At 41.9% G+C, this 27,899-nt stretch overlaps 2 protein-coding genes across 4 annotated transcripts in view; both read left to right on the top strand.

The window, feature by feature from the left end:
* Nucleotides 1-27,899, top strand: part of gem (transcription factor CP2 like gemini) — an 81,846-nt gene continuing 53,947 nt past the window's right edge. For 2 of the 3 annotated variants that reach the window (XM_019048268.2, XM_019048265.2), the window contains exon 1: nt 1-154. The gene's annotated coding sequence lies outside the window, so the exon portion shown is untranslated. Of the gene's footprint in view, nt 155-24,106; nt 24,623-27,899 lie in introns of those variants that run through there. The other variant, XM_019048267.2, reaches the window with a different exon arrangement.
* LOC109034883 (probable inactive tRNA-specific adenosine deaminase-like protein 3) lies at nt 21,138-22,160 on the top strand. The gene has a single exon (XM_072300615.1). The coding sequence runs from the start codon at nt 21,138-21,140 to the stop codon at nt 22,158-22,160; it is 1,023 nt and encodes a 340-aa protein (XP_072156716.1).

Below are 27,899 nucleotides of genomic sequence, written 5' to 3'. Positions count from 1 at the left end.
TGTAGTCATACAGATTTGCTGACGCTGAACGTTGTGAACAAGCCCTAGTCCTAATCACAAACATCCGTTCTCGGGGTCTGTCTGTAGTGCGATAATGCGATGTTTTCACCATGGATTTTCATAGTTTAATCTCTCATATTTTGTAATTAGCTTGGTGAGTTGCTTATTCTCTTTATCTTATTACTTCCTAGTTATTTTTTTCCATTCACTAAATTCATGAATTTTCGCCATAAGCAAGACAGCCTATTGACCTATCTTGACTGCCAAGTGTTTGCCCATGTAACCTATCAATCAACTGAGCACTGAGCAGGGATATGATGCGATTTTGACGCAGCTCAATTTTTCTGGTAGGTTTGGGTCCTTCAGTAATGTGCCTCCATATAATATTCGAAAGTCATAATAATATCTTTTGCGTTCCAATCTCAACTAATCCCTATTCTACTTCACTCGCTAGTCGCTAGAGCCTCTCAGCTTTGTTGACCGTGTTGATAGTGAAGCTATCTGTAGATAAGTAGCCGACAAGGCTTGGCAAGTGAAACAGTTGTAGGGCATGGACCGCTCCATTTTCATCTTTATTTGAATATTTTGATTGAATTTTCTCCTCTGATTTGAAACGGGACCAAATGTTCGGAGTCGCTTGATACTAGGTCATCGTTACAATTGATGAATTTTCAATTGTCACATACTTCAACAAATTATTCGATAGTACATAGAATATACCATTCTTATTCAGCTCCAGCCATTAGATATGCAAATTTCCTAGTATCAAAGACATTTCGACGGTGTAAGTCGGCAATCACATAACTCGGTTTGCAACGCCGCAGACTTCCTGTCATACTTAAATTTTTAAACGGAAAACTACTCGACGGCAATTCTTTAAAACTGCCATGACTTTTCTTCTCTAAGCAAAGAAAATTCTGCAAAAACTTCAAATAATGATGTCAATTTGTTCTCTTTAAATAAAATAAGCTAGAGGCGGAGATTTTCAGACACCGCAAACGAGTTATGTGATTGCCGACTTACACCGTCGATTTTGTTTGTCTACAGCGTGGATATTAATTTGTTACCGCAACTGCGCACAATGCAGTCCATGTGCACTACGCTCATCAGGCCTAGTGGGTAAACAGTTGAGTGTTAAGCCCAATTCATACTATCAAACTTTTCATCCGACATGATTGAACGAAAAGCTGGATGGAAAGTTGGACGTTAAAAATTTGATTCGACTACCGTTGCTGTGTGATATCGTCATTAGCCTGCAGTTCAAGAAGGTACAGCTTCGGCTCATGTCGGTCGAAAGATCTCGTTCCAATTTTTCGTTCAACTTTCCATCCAATCGGCAGATGTGACGTCACATTCAAGTTTCCGTTGAATTTTTCATCAAAGTGTAGATTTCTCTCGTCAGTATCACACTACTCAACTTTTCCTTTGACAAGTTGCATCCAAGAGTTGGATGAAAATTTTGATAGTGTGAATTGGGCTTTGTAGAAGCAACTTGTTGGGCAAGGATTATGTACCTCCGAGGTGCTTTCACACATATCGATGGCCTAAGTGGGAAACCATGATTTCTGTTTGTGGCGTGGCAGACTCCCTTCCCTTTTAATGCTACTTTTGATGTTATAAATCTCTGTAATTCTGCACACCCTGAAAGGCTCATCACTCATCAGATGGAGTGGAGATTTTCGGTTTCAGTGGCGAAAATTTGGTAAAACTGCTACAAGTTCGTTACATATTGCCGAGGTCTCAGCAGTTCAGTTGAATTTCAGAGAATCTTGGCTCCAGCTGCCATGCTTTTTGGGGCACCAATATTGCTAAAAGAATTTCATGTTGACTCTTACACGAATGTAGGAAGATCATACTTCATGAACCAAATATCTGATACCACGCATAATGACTCATATTTTAATTCTGAGTGACATCAGCTGGCTCCGTCTGCCATTCCATTGATGCCTCCTGGTATGATATCTTTTTTCCCTAGACCCTCCTCGATGAGGTGCCCCTCTAGCCCCCCCCCCCCCCCCCCATAAGAAGTTCCTAGTTCCATATATGACCGCGAGCGCTCCATAGTTCGGGCAGACATAGTGGCGATTCTTGAAGTTTTGCAATAATGGGCTTTGACAATTTAAAATTATTGGTATGTAACGATACCTAATATCTCCAGTGTCATTTTATCGATATTTATTGCTTTTAGGAGCACTGAAAAAAAGTACTCAAGGCAAATTTTGCCAGAAGTGTGCTAAATTCTATCAGGAGTGTCTACTTGAGTTTTGATACAGTGGAACGGTGGGGTAAGAATAACCAGCCATTTCTTAGCATTTACTACACTTTCCGTAAATCGTCACCTTCCAGGCAAAGTATCACAAGCGCCATGCAACGTTTAAAAATTTCCGCCACCATTTTATTTTTTTACAGAGAAATTTTCTGTTGAATCTGTTAGAAAATTTCACTGAATTTTATCGGCAGGACAAAGAAAATTCAGTGAAATTTTCGGACAGTTTCGTTGAACAATTTCTCTGTAAAAAAATAGATTGGCGGCGGAAATTTTTAAACATCGCATGGCGCTTGTGATACTTTGACCGGAAGGTGACGAAATGGTGTTAGAGTTACGGTATTTGCCACTATAGTGTCTGTTCGTTATTGCCATGCTTGCATCACTGCATCTCAAATCATATTTTTTTCTTTAGCAAGGCAGGCCTCCTCGACTAGAATCGATTATTTAAAATTGAGTTAAAGGGAGGAAAAATAGTTTACCAACTTTAGCGACAATCATCTTTATCCTGCCGTGCTAAGGAAGAACGCTGTATGAGCCGTCAGACGTTGCCAAGTTTCCTCCGATAAAAACCGAAATTACTGGGAAAATTGTGATTATAATTTTCTCAAATTTTCTGACAATTTTGGACACAATTTAATCTAAAATATCTGAAAGTTGCTAGGAAAAATATGCATGAATTTTGTCAAAATCACAGGTTTTATTAAGAGAAATTTTGGCAACTCCCGAATGTTCATACGGCGTTCTTCTCTAGCACGGCAGTATCGTGGACATGGTTCGAGGCCTCATCGTATGTCAGTCGTAACGTTGCGAAATTTCCACTTGTATTCAGTGCAGAAGCTGGAAACCATCGAGCTCTTTCAACCAAGGTAGATTTACGATTTACACAGGTATGGAAAAGTTGAAAATTTCCCATGAGCCTCAGTACGTGTCACATGACCTCGTGACGTAGGTTAAGGGGCCCGTTTTTTAATTAAATTACAATCAAATTAACATTCAAACGTTAGTGCGTTTAAACGCTAAAATTAATATCGCATAACCAAAATTGTGCAAAAAATCCCAAAAAATTTTGACAAACGATAAACCGAACATAATAAATCAAAATAATCAAAACATCCAAAATGGCTGACGTTAAGGGGCCGCTGGAGAGCCAATCAGAGGCCAGTTGTTTAGTTCTGTCCATACCTTTGTAAATCTACCTTGCTTTCAACTGAAATTTCGCCGTTCCATTCTGCCGTGCCAAGGAAAAACGCTGTATGAACCTTTAGGCGTTGCCAGATCTCCTTTCATAAAATGCGAATTTCCTGGTAACTTTATGAATATTCCCCCCCCCCCCCCCCCCAATTTTTAAGATAATTTTGCTTGCAATTCCATCGAAAAGTTCTGAACAATTCAAGGGAAAATACTCGTAACTTTCCTTAAAAATAAATATTTCATCGAAGTAAATTTGGCAACTCTCGAATGTTCGTACGGCGTTCTTCCTTAGCACGGCAGTATTCTTCTCGTCTCGAGCGAAAATCAACAAAATTTTGAACGGACTTGGCGCAGTCATTTTCTCGTCCAAAAATGAATCGCTCAACTCAATCTGGCAACCTTGAAATGGACATACGTCCCTTCGTCCGCGGAACGACGGGACATGCTCGGCCGGCCAACTCGTCCGCGCTTTTGTCGTCGATCCTCCAACACAAAGGCGTGTCTGTATTTTCACATGAGCCCCGCAAAGCGTAAGGTCATACGTAGATCAGGGCTCACGAGGGAACACAGATACGCCCTTACGTCGGGGGAGCGACGATTGTCGGGACGAGAGTGAATGAAAATAATGAAGCACTTCCTCGCGGCAATGACGTCATTGCAGCCGCCACGTGCATAAGCACCAATTGAATGGCACTCGCGACGGGGGAGGGGGGCGAAGGGATGTAGGGACGAGGGATCGTCGGTAAATTGCGCGATCCCTGCCGATCTGTTGTAATGTAGACTGAAACGAGACCGATGGTAAGTCCCCGGAGTTTCGTTCTCTGAGACTCGGGGTCGTGCTGCAGGGTGTCTACAAGTCCGGAATATCCGGAAATAGTACTGATTTTTAAGGGGGGTCCGCAAGTACTGAGGAAGTGCGGAATTTCCGCAAGAGGTCTGGAATTTTCTACATCCTTTTTGTAATTTTTGTCTCAATTTAAGCGAGAAATTAAAATTTTTGATCTTTTTCGAATTTCGGCAAATGAATGTGCTGAAAAAGCACGGAATTTTTCTGTTGAGGAGATACTGAATTTCTTGGGAATGTACTGAAAAAGTACTTTAAATGTACTGATTTTTGGCCAGCCTGTTTTAGTAGACACCCTGTGCTGCCGTGATAGCGAAGAGAGCAGCAAGTGACAAATTTTCGAAATCGAGTCTCCCTCAAAATTCATCATTCTCTTTTAGATGAAATAGCTAACACAGCGAAATTCATATTAATTGTGTAAAAACGAGACATGTGAGAAAGCCGTAAGTGCGCAAATAATGACGTAGTTTCCGGTAAGACAGCAGTAAGTGAGATTATTCCTCCAGAGAGCCGGTGAAAACGGTGCTTTCAAGTGAAGTGCCGCGCTCTTCTGCCAATTTCTAACCTGAAAATGTGTTTGTTGTGTGTCCAAGACGCAACCACAGAAGCATGCAGAAGATAGCACTTACGGCTGTCTTGCCTAACAATAGCCTAACATGTAAAGGAAAACACCCTTTTTATGTAATTGAAATAAAATGAGTTGATTTTTAATCATCCAAACGATTCCTAGGAGTCTTCCGGATGATTATTGGCAATTTGACGAGGGCCGGATTTATCTACTTGCCGCTCATGGGCCGCCTGTATTTTGCCGCCCCCTTCTCATTCGTTTTGGAACATCAATAAAAACCATCAAAAGAACGTGCCGAAGGGGAAGAGGTGCTTAAGACGCGTTTACTCGAGCGTTGGAGACATTTTTTTGCAAAAGCCCTATCAACACTACTAGCAAAAGTTCAAGGAGCTTTGCGCGAAAGTTAGATTCCGTAAACCTATCTCTGTGTAGACAAGGCCTTCCATTTGTTAGAAATGAACGAAAAAATTATGAAAGACTAAACATAAATGTGGTTAAATAATTTTTACTTCCGCCGCCGCGCCACGCTGACCGCACTGTGTTTGGTGCAATGCGTGAAGTATTCCTACAGTCTTGTAAGCGCTATACGTTTCGCGTCGACCGCTGCTGAACGCACTATGTTTGATGCAATGCGTGAAGTATTCATGCAGCCTTGTAGGCGCTAATATATATGTATGTTTCATGCCGACCGCCGCGCCAAGGGCTTCTCCTTTTCATCTCAAGTCCTCGTCATCATTCCTCTCTGCGCCGCGCCCTTACAGACCATAGTGCGCGTTTGGTTTCTCTCCTAAAAAATCACGAGCGCGGTTCGCGGAACTTAGTTCGAGGAATTTGTTCCCGGAACAAGTTCTCAGCTGAGCTAAAACTTATTCCTCCAAAACCCCGAACTTCCCCCGTACTCCGAGCTTCTACATAAGTTTCTTTTGATGTGAATTCGTTTGTTTTTGTTTATTACGTCCTTTACATGTCTTGACATTTATTTTTGTTACTTTGGCGGCTGTAATAATCTATTATTTTGCAATTATTGTATAGTTTTATTGAAGTTCCGGTTCCAGTTCGGGCGAACTCGTGTGGACAGCATGCCTCGTTTAAAGGAATAAGTTCCGGGAATTGAGCAGTTCGTCGAATAACTTCCTCGAACCGCGATCGTGTGGACAGAGCCTAAAAATTCAAAGCTTTCGCAGTAAATTTCTCAAAAATTTGATGGTTTTGCTGTAATTTTTCGAAACTCAACACTTTTTCTAAAAATTATAACACTTACGCAAAAATTTTCTCAAAAATTCATCGTTTTGTGAAAATTGGTGCGCTCCCGCACTAATTCGTACAAAATACCAACATCTTTGTCATAAGTTTTCGTAAAATTAGTGCGACGAACGTTCAATTTTTAGAATAATCCTGTTATTTTGATTTATGTAATGGAACGTTCGGCTCAAGTACCCGAAATTTCTTTCATCAGTTATTTCAATCTCATAAGTTCGGTCGAATATTTGGTTACTTGAACTGAAAGTTGGGTTTGACGAACCTGATAGTTAGAATATAGAACACCGGGTTCTCTTTCATTTTGAAGATATGCAATTTTATCTTCTTGAAAGTCAAAATATTTGTATCACGCGTTTCGCTCCATCCAACTTTTCTACTCATGCGTTACATTTCCTGAGGCAGCAAGGAAGAGTTCCTGTTCTCCTTCATTTCATGGATGTGCAATTTTACCTTTTTGGAAGTCGAAAAAGTTGCATCACGTGTTTCGCCCCATCCAACTTTTCTACTCATGCGTTAAAGTTCCTGAGGCAGCCAGGAAGAGTTCAAGTTCGCCTTCATTTCATGGTTGAGCAATTTTACCTAATTAAAAGTCGAAATAGTTGCATCATGTGTTTTGCCCCATCTAATTTTTCCACCCATGCGATTAAGTCTCTGCGTTAGCTGGAAAGAGTTCTTGCTCTCCTTCATTTCGTGGATTTGCAATTTTACTACCTGGAAGTTGAAATAGTTGTATCACGCCTTTCGCCCCATCCAACTTCTCTACTCTGCGATGAAATGTGAGTCCGCGGAGAAGGGACGAAGCTCTTTTTCATTGTTTTGAACATAATTGAAGAGGATCCGTGAAAAAGGACCTCATCTTCCGGTAGAAAATTTCCGGAACTTTGAACTTTGCGCCAAAACCTACGCGATATACGGAGTGAAGAAGCCCTCGATAAAATTGCACCAGCCTCAGAAGATTAAGATTGCGGCTCATTGAGTTTTATGCTTACTCCCGTCCATCTTCCACCAATTTTCCCATACATCAATTTTGACACGACGCAAATAAACGGGCTAAAAATTCGCTCATTATCCGGTGCTATCCGATTTAATCCCGTCAAGGGCTGCACTACAGTTTCGCACAACTTCAGTTTCGCACAGTTTTTATAAATGCACGATTTGACAGCTATGCGTGAAGAATCTGAGTGTTTAGGACAATTTAGATTACAACTCCCTCATCTCACACATCTCGCCCATAGAGAAAAAAAAGGAGGTGTTTGCATTTCGGGCATCTTGGAATTTTTCATAGAGTATCTATAGCTTTGATGACGTCATTGGGTACAGCGACGTTTTTAACCTGTCGATTTTCTTGGAAATGGTGTAATTTAAAGGAAAAAGTCATTCTATAAAAAGTGCTTGAAATTAAATAAAGAGTTGATTTAAGTAAAAAAATCGGACATTATGGTCCGTTTTTACAGCTTCAACATAACCCTCAACGAGCGTCTTGTTTACATTGATGACGTAGGTGGGCACAAATCCTCAAGATGCAAACACCTCCTTTTTTTTCTCTATGCATCTCGCCCGCTTATCACTGATGCAAGAGTGGAGCACTGACGATCGCCGCGCCCGTGACTCTTATCTAACCTAACCTAACCTAACCTAACTAGTCCATCACCCCCCCTCATGAAGAATGCAAAAAATTTGCCAACTATGTAAAAAAAATTACATTGATTCGACGAGCTATCCACCCACTCTATGGGCGTGCCCTTTAACAGAGTGTGTACCAAAAACTACTAACGCCGTAGAGAGCTATAATAGTAAACTGCAGATGGAATTCTACCATTCGCATCCGAATATACACGCTGTAGTAGTATTTTTAGTGTCATTTGAGGGCTTGCAATGTTGCTACATCGTGCATTTATAAAAACTGTGCGAAACTGAAGTGCTGCCATTTGTGCCGGTTTTTGCAATGTTTTCAGCATGTAGCTTCATGCTGTCGTGCTAAGGAAGAATACGCCGTATGAGCAATCAGATGTTGCCGAATTTCCTTTGACAAATCACGCACGGAAAAAAAAAAAACTTCATGCGTGGGACCCGAAGTTGAGGTCATATGGATCTCTGAAGTTTTCGGATCACGCATCCGAAACCTTGAGGTCCAGCTGCCGAAGTTCAGGACAGACATCTGAATACTTCGGTTTATATCTAAGGGTTTTGGTCACACATCTGAATAACTCGGGCACGTACAAAAGTACTTCAGGTGTCTGACCCGAACTTCAGCAGCTGGACTTCAAGTTTTTGGGTGCGTAATCCGAAAACTTCAGAGATCCATATGCCCTCAACTTCAGGTCCCACGCATGAAGTTTTTTTCTCCGTGCGAATTTTCGGGATTATTTGTCAATAATTTTCTTCTAATTATTCAGAGAGTTTTGTTGATGATTTGATCATCTGATCAAAAATTCTGCAAATTCCACGGAAGATATCAATAATTTTCTTCAAAAGTAAGTACTTGCTGAGCGGAAATTTGGCAACATTCGAATGCTCATACGGCGTTTTTCATTAGCACGGCGGCAGTATGGTTCTCACATTGCATTGTAGCCCATTCAGTCGAAAACGAAAGAAGAAAGTCGTCGAAAAAATGCTCATTTGGCACCGTCGCACGTTAGTTCGAATACGCCGTTGCTTGTCAATGGCCGCGTATACAATTAAAACTTATTAGCGTATGCCCCCTCTATTTTGCCACAGTATGCTACAGCCACACTACACATTTGACGTCTGTTAAGTGGTTTTCAGCTTGCATATTTTATCTGCCAGATAGAACTTGAGCACGAGTGTATGTATTCGTAAACTTCAGTGGCGAGGCGTGAAAGATCGACTATCGATATTTCCCCATTTGAAGTTATGGTGAAGAATCGATTTTTTAGGTGTTCGCTGCGAACACCCCGTTCATCGATCCTTTTCCATAGCTTCAAATGGCAGATCAATCTATGTATCGCAAAAGACACCACGCCACTGGTAAACTTAGGATTTTCACTCCCGCGATCTCAACCTTGACTGCAAAAGTGTGACTTGTATCGACGGACTGTTCACGTGAAGTGACGAATGGACCGATCGTAGTGGAGTATACATAGGGTGTCCCAAAACAACTGAGACCAAGTCTGTAATTCGGAAAGTATGATAGATATCGAGATGCGGGTTGTGAGAGGTTGTAGTTCATACTATTAGCTATCAAACCTCAAAATTTGAGCTTATACGGTTGAAAAGTCACCGAGTTATAACATTTTTCGGGGACGAGTTGAACAGACCCCTCCACTATTTTCGAGAAATATTTTTCATTTCATGAACTGTTCGTGAGTGGCGCTGCAGATCGCGACACAGTGGATCAGGTGGAGGGATGAAGTGGTCACTGTTCTGGATGCAGGTTCTATCCTGTTAACATGTGTTTTTATCGCAATTATCCGCGGGAAAGCTCAGTGCAGCCGAAACCGTCAAGCGTAACCGAGTGTTTTCTCGCGAAGCGCAATGAGATCGCCCGATGAGTTGAAAAAAGCTGCCGACTCTCGACCCTCGGAGAAGCATTTATGCCAACGAAGAATGGTACTTCCTCCAAGTCGATTTAGTCCATAACCAGCTGTCATCTCATTTAAAGTATCGAAGGCAGAAAGGCCACGGCGAACGCAATAGCGAATGGCATAACGTTGTTCTTGTTTCAACTCAGCGGGCGAACTCATTGCGCTTCGCGAGAAAACACTCGGTTACGTTTGACGGTTTCGGCTGTACTGAGCTTTCCCGCGGACAATTGCGATAAAAACACATGTTAATAGGATAGAACCTGCATCCAGAACAGTGACCACTTCATCCCTCCACCTGATCCACAGCGTCGCAATCTGCAGCGCCACTCACGAACAGTTCGCGAAATGAAAAATATTTCTCGAAAATAGTGGAGGGTTCTGTTCAACTCGTCCCCGAAAAAATGTTTTAACTCGGTGGGTTTTCAACCGAATAAGCTCAAATTTTGAAGTTTGATAGCTAATAGTATGCACTACAACCTCTCACAACCCGCATCTCGATATCTATTATACTTTCCGAATTACAGACTTGGTCTCAGTTGTTTTGGACACCCTATGTATGTTTGGGGAGATTATGGATATTTTGAATTATGGAGTTCTCAGGGCCCAAAACGGCAGCCAACCTAACCTAACACAAAAAAACCACTAGAAAAATGCCATTGCCAATTTTTAGAGGCCAATATCAAATCAAGATGGCCAAGAATGTTCCTAAATGAGCGTCTGCCCGCAAAAATGAGTAAATTCTTGCAAAAACGAAGTCAGACGCGTGCTTTCACGATGAGAAAGATTCTCTGGAAAAAAGGTCGCTTGGATCTAGAGTCCAGACTCCTAATAACATTGACAAGAAAAAATACTCTTGATTCAATCCGATTTTTCCTTGAATCGAAGAGCCGAGCCTCTTGATTTAGGCGGATTTCCTCTTGATCCAAGCAAAAATCCGCTCGAATCAAGAGTATTTTTTCTTGTTAATGTTTTTAAGAGTCTGGACTCTAGATCCAAGCGACTTTTTTCCAGTGCTCACTACCACTTCCTATAAGCCGCGACCCTGCAGTGATTATTTAGCTAAAAAGTGAGAACCATAAGCCGGTATTTTCCAGATAATAGAATCGATCAAAGTGTCTCGCCAGTTCACTCTACCATTCGGGCTGATATTCGCGATTATGAGCTTTTGCTTTTAAATTGCTTTTCAGGCCGGCGCCAGAATAGGCAATGGAGAGTAACCAAGTGCTTGCAAGCGTACATGCATAAAATTCTGAATTCGTTTCATACACTCGTGGAAATTTCTCCCACTAGACATATTTTTCATTCTATTTTTCGTAACCCCCTCCCCCCCGACCCCCCGGGAGAACATTCAATCGCATCATATTCTTGTCTATGTTGTATTGTTGGATACGAGCAGGGTTTCTCTCTCTCTTCACTCTGTTTTCCCCTGTTAATAATCTCATTTGTATGCTTTCTCTTCGTTTTTGAGCGCACAAACGCGCGTTTTTCATGTATTTCAAATCAAGAAGTAATCTGTGGTGATGAATCATTGTTTTCTTTTTTTCTGTTTTATAATGTCTGTTCATATCTAAAGTTTAATACGTCGGACAAAGTGATTTTTTGTTTAAATTGTTTTTAGTGCTGTGCCGAGAAAGCTTTAAAATGAACTTTATTTTAAACGGGTAAAGCCTCAACGCCCAACGGACTTTCGGTAAGTTGTCATTTTTCTTACGCACCCTAAAGTACCTATAAATTTTAAGTTTTTTCTTCTCAGAAATATACCTTCTTTCTTTTCTTGTTTTTGTTAAAAAAAATTTTTTTCCGAATGAGGTGTTTTAAAAGAGGGGTCTGCGCTTGCGAACTGATTTTTGAGAAAAAGCAGTGTCATTACAGTATTTATGTAGACGTTTTTTAGAGGATAATTAATTAAATCGAAAATCCCCTAAAAGTCCTTAAATTCCCCTACTCCCAAAATATGTGCAGGAGCCTCATAACCCCAAATATCGACGAATAGCACGCCTCCCAACTTCAATTTTGCAAATGCGCACACGGACATCTATCAAGCACGAATAGTTGAACCTCTGCGCTGTCATCAACGCGCATCCTTTCCTCTGCTCTGAATCCATGTCGTGTTGGTTCCATTTGTCTTGTTCGTACTTATTGGTGCTTCAAGGGCTACATGCACAACACAGCCAAAAATAGGAGAGACGCAATCGGGCTTCAGTTTTTGACTTTTCTCCCAAATCTAAGCGACACCTCATTGGCAAGAGCGGAGCACTGCGAGCTCACGCCTCGCGCCATGGCGCCTTCAATTTTGCAGATGCAACACGGGCATCCATCAAGCACGAATAGTCGTATCTCTGCGCCGTCATCAACGCGCGTCCTTTCGTATCCCACCGCGCAGACACCAATCAAAATTTCGTCTTCCCGCGCGGCCCGCGCCAAGCGAATCAAACTCAAGTGTCTTCGGTGGGATTGATTGGGGGGGGGGGGGGGGGGGGGAGCGGAGCAGGGGCCAAATTCGTTGCCCGGTTAGTTAGCCTTAATTAACAGTTTGCGTTACGACTTGGATTCGTGAACCACAACTCGACTTCAAAAATCTGCTTCCAAGATCTGTCGCACACGCGATTCATTCCCCCTTCATTGTCATGTGGATCCTTCACCCTCCCGACATAAAGACGTAACTACACTTCGCGATGAACCCTGTCATCCGTATAAATGAATACTCTCTGGGGCTCATCTCAAAGTTTAGTTACGCCCTTTTATCGGTCGAGGGATTAGTAATTCGGGTGTCGGGGTCCTTTCGGTCTCTTGGGCCGTCCTACAAAGTGTCGAGTAAAATAGAGAGGTCGGACATGAAATTTTTGACTAAAACTGCAAATTTTGATGTTTATTCCGTCCTATATTAAATTATAAGGGGTGATTTTAGAAGACAAATTCACGAGGAAACCAATGGAGCCACTTTCAGGACCTCAAAGTTTTGTATAGACGGAGCACTGGAAAAAAAACCACATTGGATCTAGAGTCCAGACTCTTAAAAACACCGACAAGAAAAAATACTCCTGATTCCATCGGATTTTTGCTTAAATCAAGAATCAAGCCTCTTAATTTGAGCGGATTTCCTTTTGATTTAAGCAAAAATCTGATTGAATCAAGAGTATTTTTTCTTGTCAATGTTTTCAAGTGTCTGGACTCTAGATCCAATGTGGTTTTTTTCCAGTGGAGACAACCCCCGTCCCCTTAGCTACGCTCATCCCCCAGTAGGAGCTACGCCCCTAAAAATTTATTTTGATTAATAAAAATGTACGTCTCCGGTAAAAGTGTTGAAAGTTAGCAATGATCTGAATAATTTTTGACGGCTTTATTTCACGCGATATTTTCACCTATCTAGATCCTTGGGGTTCGGAGGAACTCACGTCAGAATGCGCCAGACTTGACGCCAGATTGCGTCGCTCCTCTGACGTAAGGGCGTATCTCCACCGCAGCATGATCCGCGGAAAGCGTAGAGTTATACGGAGCTTAGGGCTCACGTAAAAATCGACGTTCGCCCCTACGTCAGAGGAGCGATAATCGAGGTTATGCTAATGACCGTAATCGGCATCCTTGAACGTCGCACCACCGAACTTGATGCAGTCGGAACAATGTTAAAACTTCAGTCGAGTCTGACGCCGCCTTGCGTAATCGGCCCGGTGTGTCTCCAAATTAACGCACCCGCGCGCCCCTCCACCCCCGTAACACATACGTAACATACACCCGGCCGCGTGCACGGGATAAAGACAGTGGAGATAGGTGATGCACTCGCACTTACGCGTGATCCAAGTTCGCGGCGAGTTCGTTGAAGCCGCGCTTCCACAAGCAGCGAGCGACCGAGTTGCTCGCACGGCGCGGCGCGCGCAATCTAGTACAAGCAGCACGCGACGCGAAGTTAGCCGATAGATTCCCTTTATCCTGAGAGTCAAGACAACACCCCCTCATGGAGTCGCACAAACGGGAATAAGATTACACAAATTGAACGTTTCTCGTAATCTTTGATCGGCCCATTCTCAAATTCCTTTCTCTATTCCCTCTCTCATTGTGTTACACTGGAAAAAGAAACACATTGGATCTAGAGTCCAGACTCTTGAAAACATTGACAAGAACAAATACCCTTGACTAATCAGATTTAAGCTTAAATCAAAAGGAAATTCGCTCAAATTAAGAGGCTTGGTTCTTGATTGAAGCAAAAATCCGATTGAATTAAGAGTATTTTTTCTTGTCGATGTTTTCAAGAGTCTGGATTCTAGATCCAATGTGTTTTCTTTTCCAGTGTAGTTCAATATCGAACCCGTAATTCCTCGGTCCATTCCAGATTATAATCTGCAATTGGTGAAAATGTAATCTTTATTCCCGTTTGTGACACTGTGCAGGAGGTCTAAAATACAGGGACCAATCAGAAATGGATTCACATTGTCTTGACTCTCAGTATAAAGGGACTCTATTAGCCGCGCGACCGGGTGCAATGGTTTTAAAAGCTGCCGCAAATGGTGGTAACACGAATTCTCTGCTCAGTGGCTACGGACAGGTTTAAAATTATTGCACACGGTCGCGCGGCCAACTTCCTGTCGCGCACTTGTTGTGGAACCGTAGCCTCAGTGGCAGCGCCGGTCGATGTGTTGAGTTTTGTTACAAACGTCAGTGGGGGATAAGTTTCTGAAAAGTCAGGGAAAACCTGGAAATGTGAGTTAATTTTACTTGATCGTGAAGAGTTATGGAAAAGTCAGGAAATATCCCGAAAAACAAATTAGGGGTTGCTCCAGGTTTCTCACGCAGTAAGAAAAAGTAACCAAAATCTTGTGTAATATGGGAAGTAAAACACGAAGTAACATAAGTTGTTGACTGATTTGTTTTGTGTTAGTTTTCGTTGTGTCAAAGCGACCGAATCTTTGGGTTGAGGTGATCAAATCTTTGTCTCGAAAATCTGCGACCTCGTTGAAAATTCGTTGCCAGCCGCCAGGACCGATCCTGGTTCACATCGATGGTAATCCAATGCGCTAGCCACTTACAAGTCGCAACCCTTGAGTAAGGGGAGGAAAACAAAAGTGCGTAAGTTTGGCAGGACGTTTTCTTAATGATCCGATGTCTCCAAGTAACCTACGGTTTCCGTCGATTTTACATGATTTTGGTTGATTTGACATGATTTTGGTTGGTCGAGCAACCAAGTCCTTTGGGTTTTTCTTACACAAAAAAGTAACACGGAGTAAAACCAAACACGGAAATTAACTGAGCAGTTGGTGCTTTATCTACAGGAAGTAAGTGTTTTCCACCAACAATTTGGTGTTGCATCGGAATATGAATCGTTGTTCGTGTGCCAAATCAATTTTCTTGGTTCGGATAGTAACTGGTCTGCTTTGTTGAAATCAGAACCATTTTAAATGCTTCATCATGCTAATATCACGCAGTTCCAAATTCTGTCTCCAGTGGACTGATTATCGAAACGTATGCGTCAGTACGACAAGACATCGAAAATTGAAATGTTACATGGCACAGATCGATGGCTACGTGTTATCTTATCTTCCCGACATAGTAAGAAATACTTTCAACGCTGGAATCAAGGAGTTATATGGCACTTGTCGGAAAAGCGATGGAAATAGTCACGGAATTCGTCTAGAATAATAGCATCACTGTAGGCGTGGTATTTTTCAGTTTTAAAGATCAGGGTCGAATTTTCATGCAGTTATAGGTATTTTTTAACCAGTGTTTTATCAAATAAAGGGATGTTAAAAATCGTGTCCTCTAATCATCGCTTCCGTAGAAAGAAACGTCGAAAAGGGGAAAGAAGTAGAGACTGCAGCCTCAGACATGGATAAAAAAATCTACTGACGGTGAAACTGCAAAAACGCAAATCTCGGTTTGCGACGTGGCAAACTTCCTGCCCTGATTTATTTTTTAAATAGGAAAGTACTCAACTTCATTGCTCGGAAACTTGCCTGATTTCTCTTCTTTTTGCAAGAAATATTCTGTGAAATTGCCAAACATTAAAAGTAGGTCGTATACCTTTGATAAATTAAAATAGAAGGGAATATATTGAATCACCGCCAAAGATGTACGCATTTAGAAAGGAGTGTAATTACTAGCTAAAAATAAATACGTTTTATCTTTTAGAAAAAGTCATTTTAGTAAACATCATTTCTGGAAAAAGTTGAAGTTCGCGCAGTAAAATTTTAACGTTTTTAAGATTTAAAAAAAGCCCCGGATAAAAAATTGTGCAATCATATTAATTATTTGTGAGGAGTAACCAATGCGTCTAGCTGTTTTTACATTATCCTAAATTTTCTTGCTTGAAAACAGATAATTCACAAGGAAGCATGAACATGGATGCTTTCTTGTTCCTCCAATATTACAGTACAAATGATCGCACAATTTTTAGCCGGTTTTGGTCCTAGACGCTTCATATGCATGAAGTACAAATATTGCCTTTCAATGTGCTCTTAAATGTGCGCTACTTGGCAACTTTCAGCTGTAAACACCTCCAGCTCCTCTCATCAGCTTTTGAACGAACTTTTGAGAATTTTTTGTTCGATGAATGTTCTTCAATTTTTAGACTTTTTACCCGCCGCTGAAAGGAAAAAAATTGCAGTACCTAGCAGCGGTAGTACTGTTCTGACAAACAAGAACAACATGACGTTTGTCAGAAATAGGCATCTTTCCACTTTCCATCGCTCTGTTCCAAAATGTCCTCCTATATTCGGATGTATTCCTACCAAATGGAGCTATGTGCTTTATGACGTGAGCCATGTTATGCATATATTATTATGGGTCTCAAGGCTCATGTCTCAATGCACATAGCTCCGTTTGGCAGAAATACGTCCATTTTACTTTTGACTCAGAAGCAGAACACCAACCATAACTTTCTTGACGTGAGTTTTTTTAAAGAGATTGTGATAATGTGAAGCAGTGATGTGGCGTGCTTTGTGACATATCGATTGATCTGCCTTTTAAAGTTATGGAAAGGGATCGATTCACAGGGTGTTCTCAAAAAACACCTTAATAATCGGTTCTTTACCACAGCTTTGAATGGGAAAATATCGAAAATCGATCATTCACGCCTCGCCACTGAGAAGGAAAATCACGAGTTGTGAGCAGTAATTAGTTTTCTCTCATCAACTGCCGAAGGGACAGGATCATAGCGCTGCAAAATGATGACGTGAATTTTTTTTGCATTCCAGCGTAAATTCGTATGTTTTGAAAATCACTTTTCTTAAAGTATCCGAGTAACGGTGTTTAATAATATTTCTTTATTGGTTTTAAATCTTCACAATTTATTACTCCGTCATAATACATTTATACATCGAGATTATAGTGCACAATGGACCACTCGACAAGGTACGAATTGAAGCATTCAGATACATGTTTCTTTATCAGAATTTTACGTAGAACATGATTCGCGCAACGAAAATTACCGAAACCAACGCCTAACGGAGATATTAACGTTTTTATTTCACATTGGTTACGATAAATTTGAACTGCCTGCTCACAAGAAACTCAAAGCTCTACGTGAGTCAAATCGCGCACTACGGCGGTTTCAGCAAGCTTCTCAATCGAGCGTTGTTAATTCCCCACCATGTGTTTTTCAAACTATAAGTAATTTGCTATAACTGAGCTAAAGCGTCAAGATTGAGGTTGCCAGATTTTTTTATCGCAGAGACGTTCATGACAACGTTTAGCGCGCGTTGTGAATCACGTAGAGCATTGAGTTTTCATGAGCGGGTGGTTTAAATTCACGCACCAAGAATCATTAAATATCTTCGGAAGGAGTTGATTTCGGTAATTTTCGTTGTGCGCGTCGTATTCTGCGTGAAATTTTGGTGAAGAAACATGTATCAGAATGCTGAAATTCGTACCTTGTCTAGTGGTCCATTGAGTCGAGCTGCATGCATCAAGATTTTCACATTTTTCGAAGAATACCAGAATACGCCTTCATTGAAGTTTGCAACTTTCGCGTTTCTCAGACGAACTAAGTTTATAATTCTCACAATTCACCGAAGTAACTCAATTTTGCACGAGGATATCTCTGCAAGTACTGTTTAAAATGTGTCTGATTTTTGCGCGTTTAGAAAATGTAACCAGTGATATACTTGGTCAGAAATGCTCAGAAATTTCCTAGTGACAATGCAATTTTTAGAATGTTGACATTAACTTACGTTCAACCCTCGTTTTCGAGAAGATAAACCGACTGAAACCCATAATGGAGATGTTGCATGTGTGAGAGCTTTGCGATTTGACAATTGATTCTTATGTAAAAGTTCGCAAGAAACACGATGGTGCACTGGTTTTTTCTGAAGTCAACTTTCAAGCTTTAAAAAAGCTCTCAAGTTGAGGCCAAAATGAAGGGGATATCCCGCGCTATCCTGAGAGTCCACCTCTACATCAGGACGAACTCTCCATGCAAAGGTAGGGAGCAAATACATTGGCAGTGATGCCGTGTTTTCAGTTTTAGAGTCCCCAAATAAAGTGGCAGCCCTGTCAATGCATTTGCTCCCTACCTTTGCATGGATAGATTGTCTTGATCAAGACGTGGACTCTCAGGATAGCGTGGGATATCCCCTCCATTTTGGCCTCAACTTGAGAGCTTTTTTGAGCTTGGAAGTTGATTTTAGAGAAAACCAGTGGCACCATCGTGTTTCTCGCGAACTTTTACATAAGAATCAATTGTCAAATCGCAAATTCCTCACACATGCAACATCTCCATTAGCCGAGCTACCCTAAGTGTTGCCTAATTTCCTCTCGCGTTATATATTTTCCCCCCGGTACTTTTGAGAAATTTAAAAAGAAAAAGCTCCTTATTCCGGATTCTTTTGCCGAGTGTTGTAATCTTTTTTCCAGACGTAGCACTAATTATGGAAACGACAGCTTGCGGAGTCTCACTTTAAAATTCGCGTCGCACAGCACCAGTCCATCACGTACCCTCTCGATTCACATGCATTCGTCAACGAAGACGAGCAATGGCATGGGTCAGCCATGCGTACATACAAGCAATCAATTGAAGCTCTGCCTGTTGCATAACTACCTCAATTGGAGTGAACTTTTCATCCTCCAAGTAACCTCACGCTCGGCTCTTCTTCGGGAGTGGCGATCGTGCAAGTTGGCAACATTGTTTTTCCTCCATTCGAATCTATTAAAAATATCGATTTTAGGCGAGGGAAGCCATCTCACCAAGAGTCGATTGTTTTACATACTTTTAAATGAAAGAAAATCGGGCTGCCCACTTGCAAAATCGTCACGGGTGGCGATACTAGTCAATTCTTTCATGGCTGCCAAGATTCTCTTCCCCGATCGCGGATAAGCGAGTCACGGAGTCGCGGATAGCGGGGTAATGGCGCAAAAATTCGATCGCGGATAAGCGAATCCGCGGATGGCGGGGTCGCGGATACCGGGGTATTGCAGTACATAGCAGGAATTGCCTGAGCTTTTACGACTGAAAATTATATAAACTGCGCACACATCCATTAATCCATTTTTATGGACTGTCCCAACGCAAATTGCGGCGTTTTTTTTTCTTTTTAAAATTAAATCGGGTCGTGCCAAAACCGCAAATGTCAATTTTTCCAACCTTGAGTTGATGGACAAAGCTGTGATAACGAAACAAGAAGAAAATGAAGCGATCCTATTGTTGGAAAGTTGGAAGATGAGCAGTAGACGAACGAACGGCAAGCCACGATAGACCTTAAAGTTAGTCCATCATTTTCCCCCATAGTCTACAACAGCCGACCGCTTAACCAATAGAATCGCTGCATTTTCCCTTTGTCTTCTTTGTCTATTGCTTTGTCTATAAATTTCAACAAGCAGCTCGCTGCTGCGTGCACTCCTACATACCTCCTGCTCTAGAGATTTCCTACTTCAACCGCGATTCCGCGGATAAGCCGAATCAAATTGCACGCTCCATCTCGTAGCTTAATATCTTAGACTCCTTCTATTTGTAGATGGAGCACGTGGAGTAAATATTGCACTCGCGTGCTTGACCAATCAGTGGTGATTCTTGCAAGCTAGCAAACCCCATGGGATTCTATCATAAAAACACATGTTTAACGATCAGGATGCTCAACTTAGAATATATTATTTACAATGTATTTCCATCGAGAATAGTCTTACCAACTAATTCGAGTATCACTACTGTGATCAATGTTATCGCTTAAAGCAGGGATTTTCGATTTAATTGTTTAATCTTCTGAAAAAGTTAACAAAATGCTCGACTGGAATACTCTTGGTTTCTCTGAATCATCATAACCTGATTATGCCCTTTTTTCTTTGGAATATTTCTCCACGAAGGCACACGCCATGTACACTGGAAAAGAAACAGATCTAGAGTCCAGACTCTTAAAAACATCGACAAGAAAAAGTACTCTTGATTCAATCAGAATCTAGCTTAAATCAAGAACCAAGCCTCTTAATTTAAGCGGATTTCGTTTCGATTCAAGCAAAAATCCGATTGAATCGAGAGTATTTTTTCTTGTCAATGTTTTCAGGAGTCTGGACTCTAGATCCAATGTGTTTTTTTCCAGTGTACAATTTGTGTCATGTGTATAAAGAAAATAACGTACACAGTTCCGTTTTTTAAAGTGAGTAATCTCAATAACATACCCGTGACTATAGTTTACGACACGAAAAGCGGCCGAAGTCAGGTCAGCGGCTTGATTTCTTGTTTAAGATGGGGCGTTTTAACCCGTAACCCATCCCGCAAGCCAGTTTCCGCCACTTTTCGTGCCCTATGCTTATGAGTGGTTTTTCTGGATGGGCTAGAAATTTCTTGTATTCCCAAATGTACCACTAGACAAAGTATGGATTAAAGAATTCTGATACATGTTTCTTAACCAAAATTTCACGCAGAACACGCTTCACGCAACGAAAATGACTGAAACCAACTCCCAAAGAAGATATTAACGTTTTTAATTCACATTGGTCCCAAGGAATTGGAACTGCCCGCTTACAAGAAACTCAAAGCTCTACGTGAGTCAAATCGCGCACTACATCGGTTTCAGCAAGCTTCTCAATCGAGCAATGTTCATTTCCCACCATGTGTTGTTCTAAATGTTAGCAATATGCTACAGCTGAGTCAAAGCGTCAAGATTGAGGTTACCAGATGTTTATATCGTAGGGACTGTCATGATAACGTTTAGCGCGCGATGTGAATCACGTAGAGCATTGAGTTTTCATGAGCGGGTGGTTTGTATTCACGCATCAGGAATCATGAAATATCTTTGTAAGGAGTTAATTTCGGTAATTTTTGTTGTGCGTATCGTGTTTTACGTGAAATTTTGGTTGAGAAACATGTAGCAGAATGCTGAAATTCGTACGTTGTCCAGTGGTCCATTGCAAAATGTAGTCCAATTATCTCGAGCCTGCTAAAGAGGTTTTTCTGCTCAAGCTTTTAAAAACCTTGTCTTGAAACCTTGCCATTTTCCCAGTATGTATCAAGTATTCCTTCTCTTTTTCTAGGTCGGCAAAATGAGGAAACGAGAGGAAACCGCCACATCGGAACAGAAATTCAGCTGGAGCGCCGAGCCGGTCCTGTCCGACGACCTGAAAGAACCCATCCCTGAAATCGACGTATTCGTAGCCGAAATCACAGACAGGAAACAGACGAGCAAGTTAGTCCAGAACTTGAACAAAGTGTTACCAATCCAAAACCTTCGACATTTGAAGAGGATGAAGGGCTCCCAGATCCTGATCAGCCCCGTCTCCGAGCGATCTCTTAGGGAGCTGACAGGCCTCATCTCGGGAAGCGGCCTGGATTTTTCAGGGCTATCCCTTAATTTCCTGAAACTCCCGGTTGCGTCCCGCCAGCCCTTAGTCCGGTCCCAGTTCCTGGTGGCGAACCAAAAATGGCCGTGCAACTTCCACGAGAACAAGGCGCTGGAGAAGATGATCCTCGGCGAATATTTTTCGCCGGCCGAAAACGCCGCACATGAGAGGTTCATGAGCGCGGCGCTAGATGCCGCTAGAAGCGTCGGCGATGTTGGTTCCCGCGTCGGCGCTGTAATAGTCGATCCCGCGAAGAACGGAATCGTGGCCGTTAGCAGAGATTCGAGGAACCGGAACCCGGTTCAGCATGCGGCAATGGTGGCTGTCGACCTCGTGGCGAGGTCGCAAGGGGGTGGCGCTTGGCCTGTCAACCCCGGTGATTATTTTCTACCCCCGACGCCCTCTGAAGACGCCCAAACGGAATTCGTGCACAAGAAACGGAAAGTCTCAGACGATCTGGAAGCTTCGCCGAGTTCGGGTGTTGAGGCGCCCAAAGGTCCCTATCTATGCACTGGCTATGACGCCTACCTTACTAGAGAGCCTTGTGTTATGTGTTCGATGGCCCTTGTTCATAGTAGAGTTCGAAGGGTGTTCTACGGCGCTCCCAGTGAAAGAGGCGCCCTCGGCACCATAACGAAAATCCATCTAGTCCGAGCGCTCAATCATCATTATGAAGTGTTTAAAGGTGTTATGAAGGAAGACTGTAAGCAATTGGAATGTGTGTAAAATTTTGTCAATATTTTGTACTCAATATAATTTTATGTGACCTTTTTAAGTCTTGTCTTTTTGTTCATCTCTCGAACGGAGGGAACATTAGGGTGCCAGGTCCGGATTAAGGGGGTGGCCACAGGGGCCGCGGCCCATGGCGGCAAATTTAGGGGGCGGCAAATTTTGCAATTTTTTTAAATGTAGGTATAAAAAAAATGGGATTCAGAAAAAAAAGATTATCAATGAGATAAGGGGACAAAATCTCTCTTTCCTGAGAGTATAGTAATTTTTAATTGTGTCGTTTTTCGGTGATACAAGAGACAGCATCTTTAATTAGTCGAGTTATGAGAGGAACTAAACACGCAATTTGGCCTGGAGTTCAGCGTAGAGAGAAATGATGACGAGGACTTGAGATGAAAAGGACAAGCCCTCGGCGCGGCGGTCGGTCTGTAACACATATTAGCGCCTACAAGACTGCATGGATACTTCACCCATTGCGCCAAACGCAGTGCGTTCAGCAGCGGTCGACGCGAAACGTATAGCGCCTACAAGACTGCAGGAATACTTCACGCATTGCACCAAACACAGCGTGGCGCGGCAGCGGAAGTAAAAATTATTAAACCACATTTATGTTTGTTCTTCCGTAATTTTTTGGTTCATTTCTTATAAATGGAGGACCTTGTCCACACAGAGACAGGCTTACGGAACTTAACTTTCGCGCAAAGTTCCGTGAAATTTTGCTAGTAGTGATGACAGAGCTTTCGCAAAAAATGTATCCAACACGAGTAGGTAACCGCGTCTTATGCACCCCTCTCCCTTCGGCACGTTCACTTGATGGTTTTTATTGATGTTTCAAAACGAACGAGAAGGGGGCGGCAAGTAGGAAAATCCGGCCCTGGAGATACGTGGTCCGTTTGTTTCACCGTCGATATGTTGTATAACTAAAAATTAGTGCAATTTTCAGCAAGTTGAACTGAAGACCAGAATCTTCAATCGGCCTTTTTTTAAAAGTCTAAATTGGCATTATGTAAAAACTTAAAAAAGACGTCATTGAAGAATCTGGCCTTTATCTGCAAAGAATGTCGCTTCCTCGCTGTGTTTGGAAGACGCATGCTTAAACATATCTTTTAAGCAACTTTTCAACCTATGAGTTTGAAATTAGAAGCGAAAAACTAATAACGCCTTCATCTCAGCGATTATGCAATTTAAGCTACTGAAGAGTCGAAATATTTGTATCAAGAAGTTTGTAAAAAAGAGATACAGTTTCGCGTACTCCACTTGCGCTGTTTAACAATTCAATGGCTGCCGGCCGATGATGGGGCCATCTCGACCCCGAAATGCGTCCCATTAAAGTGTTAAATACCGAAAATGAGTACGCGAAATTATCTCTTTTTTACAATATTGTCTTGTGACTGTCCCCTTCAAAAGTTTCTATCAAGAAGTTTGTTATCTTGAATGCCTGACGCAGCGAGCTGATCGAGCGGTCCAATTCTGCGTCTTTGTAGTGGAGATACGTTCCTTTGTCTAAAAAACGGCGAATTTCGCAACACGACAATGAACTTGCTGTATTTTCAGTCGAAGGAGGAGGGTGGGGGTGTATGTTTCTCAGGCGTATCGGAGGATTCGTGCACGATGCAAAAGTCTCCGTTGAGAAAAAGAGGCGGAGCCATAAGTCTTGAAAGAGGGGGAGGGGGGAGTATTTTGACACTTCCCTAGTGTCTCCCCGAGTGGAGATCTGATGAGCATGTTGGTCGGCCTGCATCTCGTCGCCAATTGCTCATCGGTCACTTGGCATGTCGTCGGTTATTTAGCAGTTTTCAATTAAACTGCCCGGGTAAATAAGTCGTGTCCTTGGGCGAGGAGTACGCGACAAAGTCATTCAATGGATTTCAATTGACCTCTATAATGAGGAGAGGCCAGCCGTTTACAAAGTCTGCGCTGGTTCGCGAAGCTCCCGACCAGTTGGATTTGTTTACGGTCCGGTCATCTCCACGATCGTGGGCGGCCTAGCTTTTCGCGAGATCAGTCTCGAGCGGCTCCCGTCCCGTCCAGAGCTTTCCCGTTTTCGCCGGCCCCTCCGCCCGGAGCTTCCGGTCCGCCCCCCGGGTTTTCCGGTCCTCGGCCCCGGTCCGGGGTCCGCCGCTCAAAAATCCCGCCGCCGGTGTCGGTGTGTCGTCATGTGCTGTGTCCTCGGAAATCCGTCGTGCCAAAATGAAGGAATGGAATTTTAGTGATGATACGAGTGCACGCCGGGGAAGCGATGTTCTGCATCGGTTGTGCTTTTTGGTTCCCTTTTCGCTCTAGTTTTTTAAAATTTGGTCCCGCCCAAAGCGGCCGTTGACCCCGATTTCTTGGAATACGGACCGCCTTTTCACCTGCGCGTGGAATAGAATTCGCACTTGTTTTGCTTGTGTGTGAGTGTGTGTGTGTGCCTACTGACGTTTCAAATCGACGGAACCCCGTTTTTTTGTTCGGACTGAGTGAGTAAATAGTTTTTCATTCATTCTCAGTTGAAAAAGGTAAATAAAAAATCGACGCGCTCGGTTCACGCGCAATGGTCCGTGGAAAAATCGATTTATTTCATCTGATTTTTAAATACTGCCGTGCCCAGGGAAAAATGTCGTATGCGCCTTCAGGCGTTGCCAACTTTTCTTCGGAGAAAAACAGATTTACTGGGAAATTGTGAATATTTTTCTTCTCATTTTTCAGACTATTTTGTTCGCAATTTTATCTGAAATGTACGAAAATTTCAAGGAAAAATTTGCATGACTTTTCCAAAGAATAATCCGGGAAAACAATAATTCGGGAAAACGTGGCAACTCTCGAATGTTCATGCGGCGTTCTTCCATAGCACGGCAGTATGGGCGTTGCTAAATTTATTTTGATGAAGTATACAATTTTAAGGAAACTTGTGGGTATTTTTCTCCCAATTTGTCAGAGGATTTTATTTACAATTCAACCTGGGATATCAAAAAAGCTCAAGGAGAAGTATTCTCAACGTCTCCCAATTATTAATATGTAATCGGGGGATGACAACCTTCGAAAATAACGTCCTTTAGATCCCGACTACATTTCGCGGCAAAACAACGCTACACATCCACTCGATGAGGCACGGTACTTCGTCAGATCTCATTCGCAAGGACCGTGGACGTCACTAATGACGTCACAGCGAGACGAATTTTTTCTGCCATTTTCACAGCTAGCATTTTTTCGAGTAGTCTTTTTTAGGCGCTCGAGTAAAAAGAAATCTCTCCGATATTCTTACTTCATTTGCGGAGAGTGTGGAGAAGGGGCGTGCCTTGGGGAGGTCGTCACCTCGTTTTTTGACTTTCAATGGCGCATGTTCCCAGAGGAAGGGGGAGGGGGGCGAGGTAGGAGATACGAGTCGCCTCCCCCTTCTCCACCCAGCTCGAAAAAAAGTTCTGTTGGTAGCCATGTCAAAGGCAGCAGATGTATTGAGGGGGAAGATGAGCCTCGAGTTTTGAAAGAAAAAGGTAACACAAAGCATTGAGAGAAATAATGATTCCTAATTTTTTTTTTTTTTTAAAAAAAAAAAAGAGAGGAAAGAGGTAAATTTTGATTATTATCTGTTGAAATCCCATAAATCTGTATTGATAAATCAGTTTTTGAGTCTTGAATCCTTATCTATTTCCGCTTCACAGCAGATCTTTCAAACAAGGAACTTTCACTCCTTTCTACGCATTTTTCACCGGGGAAATAAGAAAAATCGAGCTATCGCTGGGAATTTAATTTAATAGAAAACACATACACTGGAGGGAAAAAAAACACATTGTATCTAGAGTCCAGACTCTTGAAAACATTGACAAGAACAAATGCTCTTGATTCGATCAGATTTTTGCTTAAATCAAAAGGAAATCCGCTCAAATTAAGAGGCTTGGTTCTAGATTTAAGCAAAATTCTGATCGAATCAAGAGTATTTTTTCTTGTCGATGTTTTTAAGAGTCTGGACTCTAGATCCAATGTGTTTTTTTTCCAGTGTGCTCAAAAGCCGTTGGACTTCACAGGAAAGATCTCTAAATTTAATAAAGTATAGAAATTATTGAAATAATATATATTTTATCTAAATTATAGAAATCAATAGTTAAAGCGACAATGAAGCGGGAAAGACACTTTACGGTGAGAATGGTACAAAGTTCAAGTCTCAGCTTTATCAGGAATGGTTTTTATTTAATGCTAATTTCTGCTGGCTTCTTTTTACATGCAAGTAAAGGAAAAACTTAAATAAAAGAAGGAAAAGAAGGGACTTGAGAATTTTAAAAATGTCATGAACTCTCGTGTGTGTCTAATGTTCTTTTTTCTTTTGTCAATAGTTGCTAAGGCACCCCTTTAAAATAACCGAATATTACCACTAATACTACCCCGTGCTTCCATCTTTTTGCTGTGGGCACTAGTTGGTTTTACGGGTAAAACTGAAGTACCTAGCGGTGTCTTTCGTAATTTCGCGTTTTTAAATACCACTTAGATGTAACCTTTTCGATCCTCGGTTGAAATATTACGCGAGGCGCCGAAAAAATTTTCTCATGCGCCCGGGCACAGGTTCGACGAAACGAGAATTGAAAGAGAAAAACGCCACGTTGAATGATTTTTTCCTCTTTGGACGTATGTTCTCCATCGAAGCTATTGTAAGTGTCGTTTTGATTTGTTGAAATCATGTTCTACTGAACTTCATGTTCATTTTCAAGCTTAAGCATGACATTCGAAGCATAAAATGATAAAACAGTCGAAAAGGGCTACTTTAGCACTTCGTCTTGAATGCTCAGCATTACGACTATGCTCAATTAGGAATTCGACCCATCGAAAGTCTCAGACGTCACCTTGTATAGACAATGATATGAGAAATTTCATTAAATTTTATGTAATGAAATTCCACAACAAAATCACATGGAATCATCTACAGTAGACTCCAAAGGCAACAGAACGCCTAGAATTAATTAGTCTTCTCGCACTTACTCATATTTTAAGATTTTCTCATAGTCGGATTGCTGAGGCGGATTCAGCAATTTGGCAACACCGGATTTCCTCCATTTAAACCTATGTCAAATAATCGATTCTTGTCGGAGCACCTGGCCCCTCTGAGAATCGATACATTTCTACGGGATTGAATGGAGAAAAACAACGTCGCCAATTTTCTGGATCCGCCAATGTACGGATTGAAAAATTGAACAATTTTTACTTTACGACCATAGCACCGGAAAGTCTTGGGTTTTACAATAGCGTTTAAGAAACCTGGAAAAGCCAAGTAGCTCCAATTATAAATTCCCGTGCTTTCTCTGCTCAGAATAAGAAAGTTTTCTTCAAATGAAATAAAAAATAAAAAAATTGTAGAAAAAAAATATGCGTTTCAATCACTTGCGTCTTTCGCACTGAGTCATGTAATTACGATCATTTTGTGAAAAATCTGAAAGGTGATGCAAAGGAATTATGTCTGTGCTCCTTTCAGACTGAAATCAACGCGCGATAAATTTTGTTTTAATCCGACCGCCATTTGGACCTTTGTTTTGCGAAGAGGAATTTCTATTTCTGGCTCATCTATAAACGCACCTATTTGCACGTGGATGTTAACGGCACATATGGTGTTTAAACCGCGAGCCAGAAATAGTGACTCTTTACAGCAAATTCAAGTCTAATTTATTGAGAGCTCACAATACGAATTGGAAGTTCTCCCGTCACGCACCTGCGCACTTCATGAGAAAAGCTCATCCATAGAAGCACGTATCTGCATTGGTGAACTGATAG

This window comes from Bemisia tabaci, chromosome 5 (assembly GCF_918797505.1).
Source record: "Bemisia tabaci chromosome 5, PGI_BMITA_v3".
Classification (NCBI taxonomy): Eukaryota; Metazoa; Arthropoda; class Insecta; order Hemiptera; family Aleyrodidae; genus Bemisia; species Bemisia tabaci.
The sequence above is the reverse complement of the archived record's forward strand: the minus strand, read 5'-3'. Positions and strand labels throughout refer to the sequence as shown.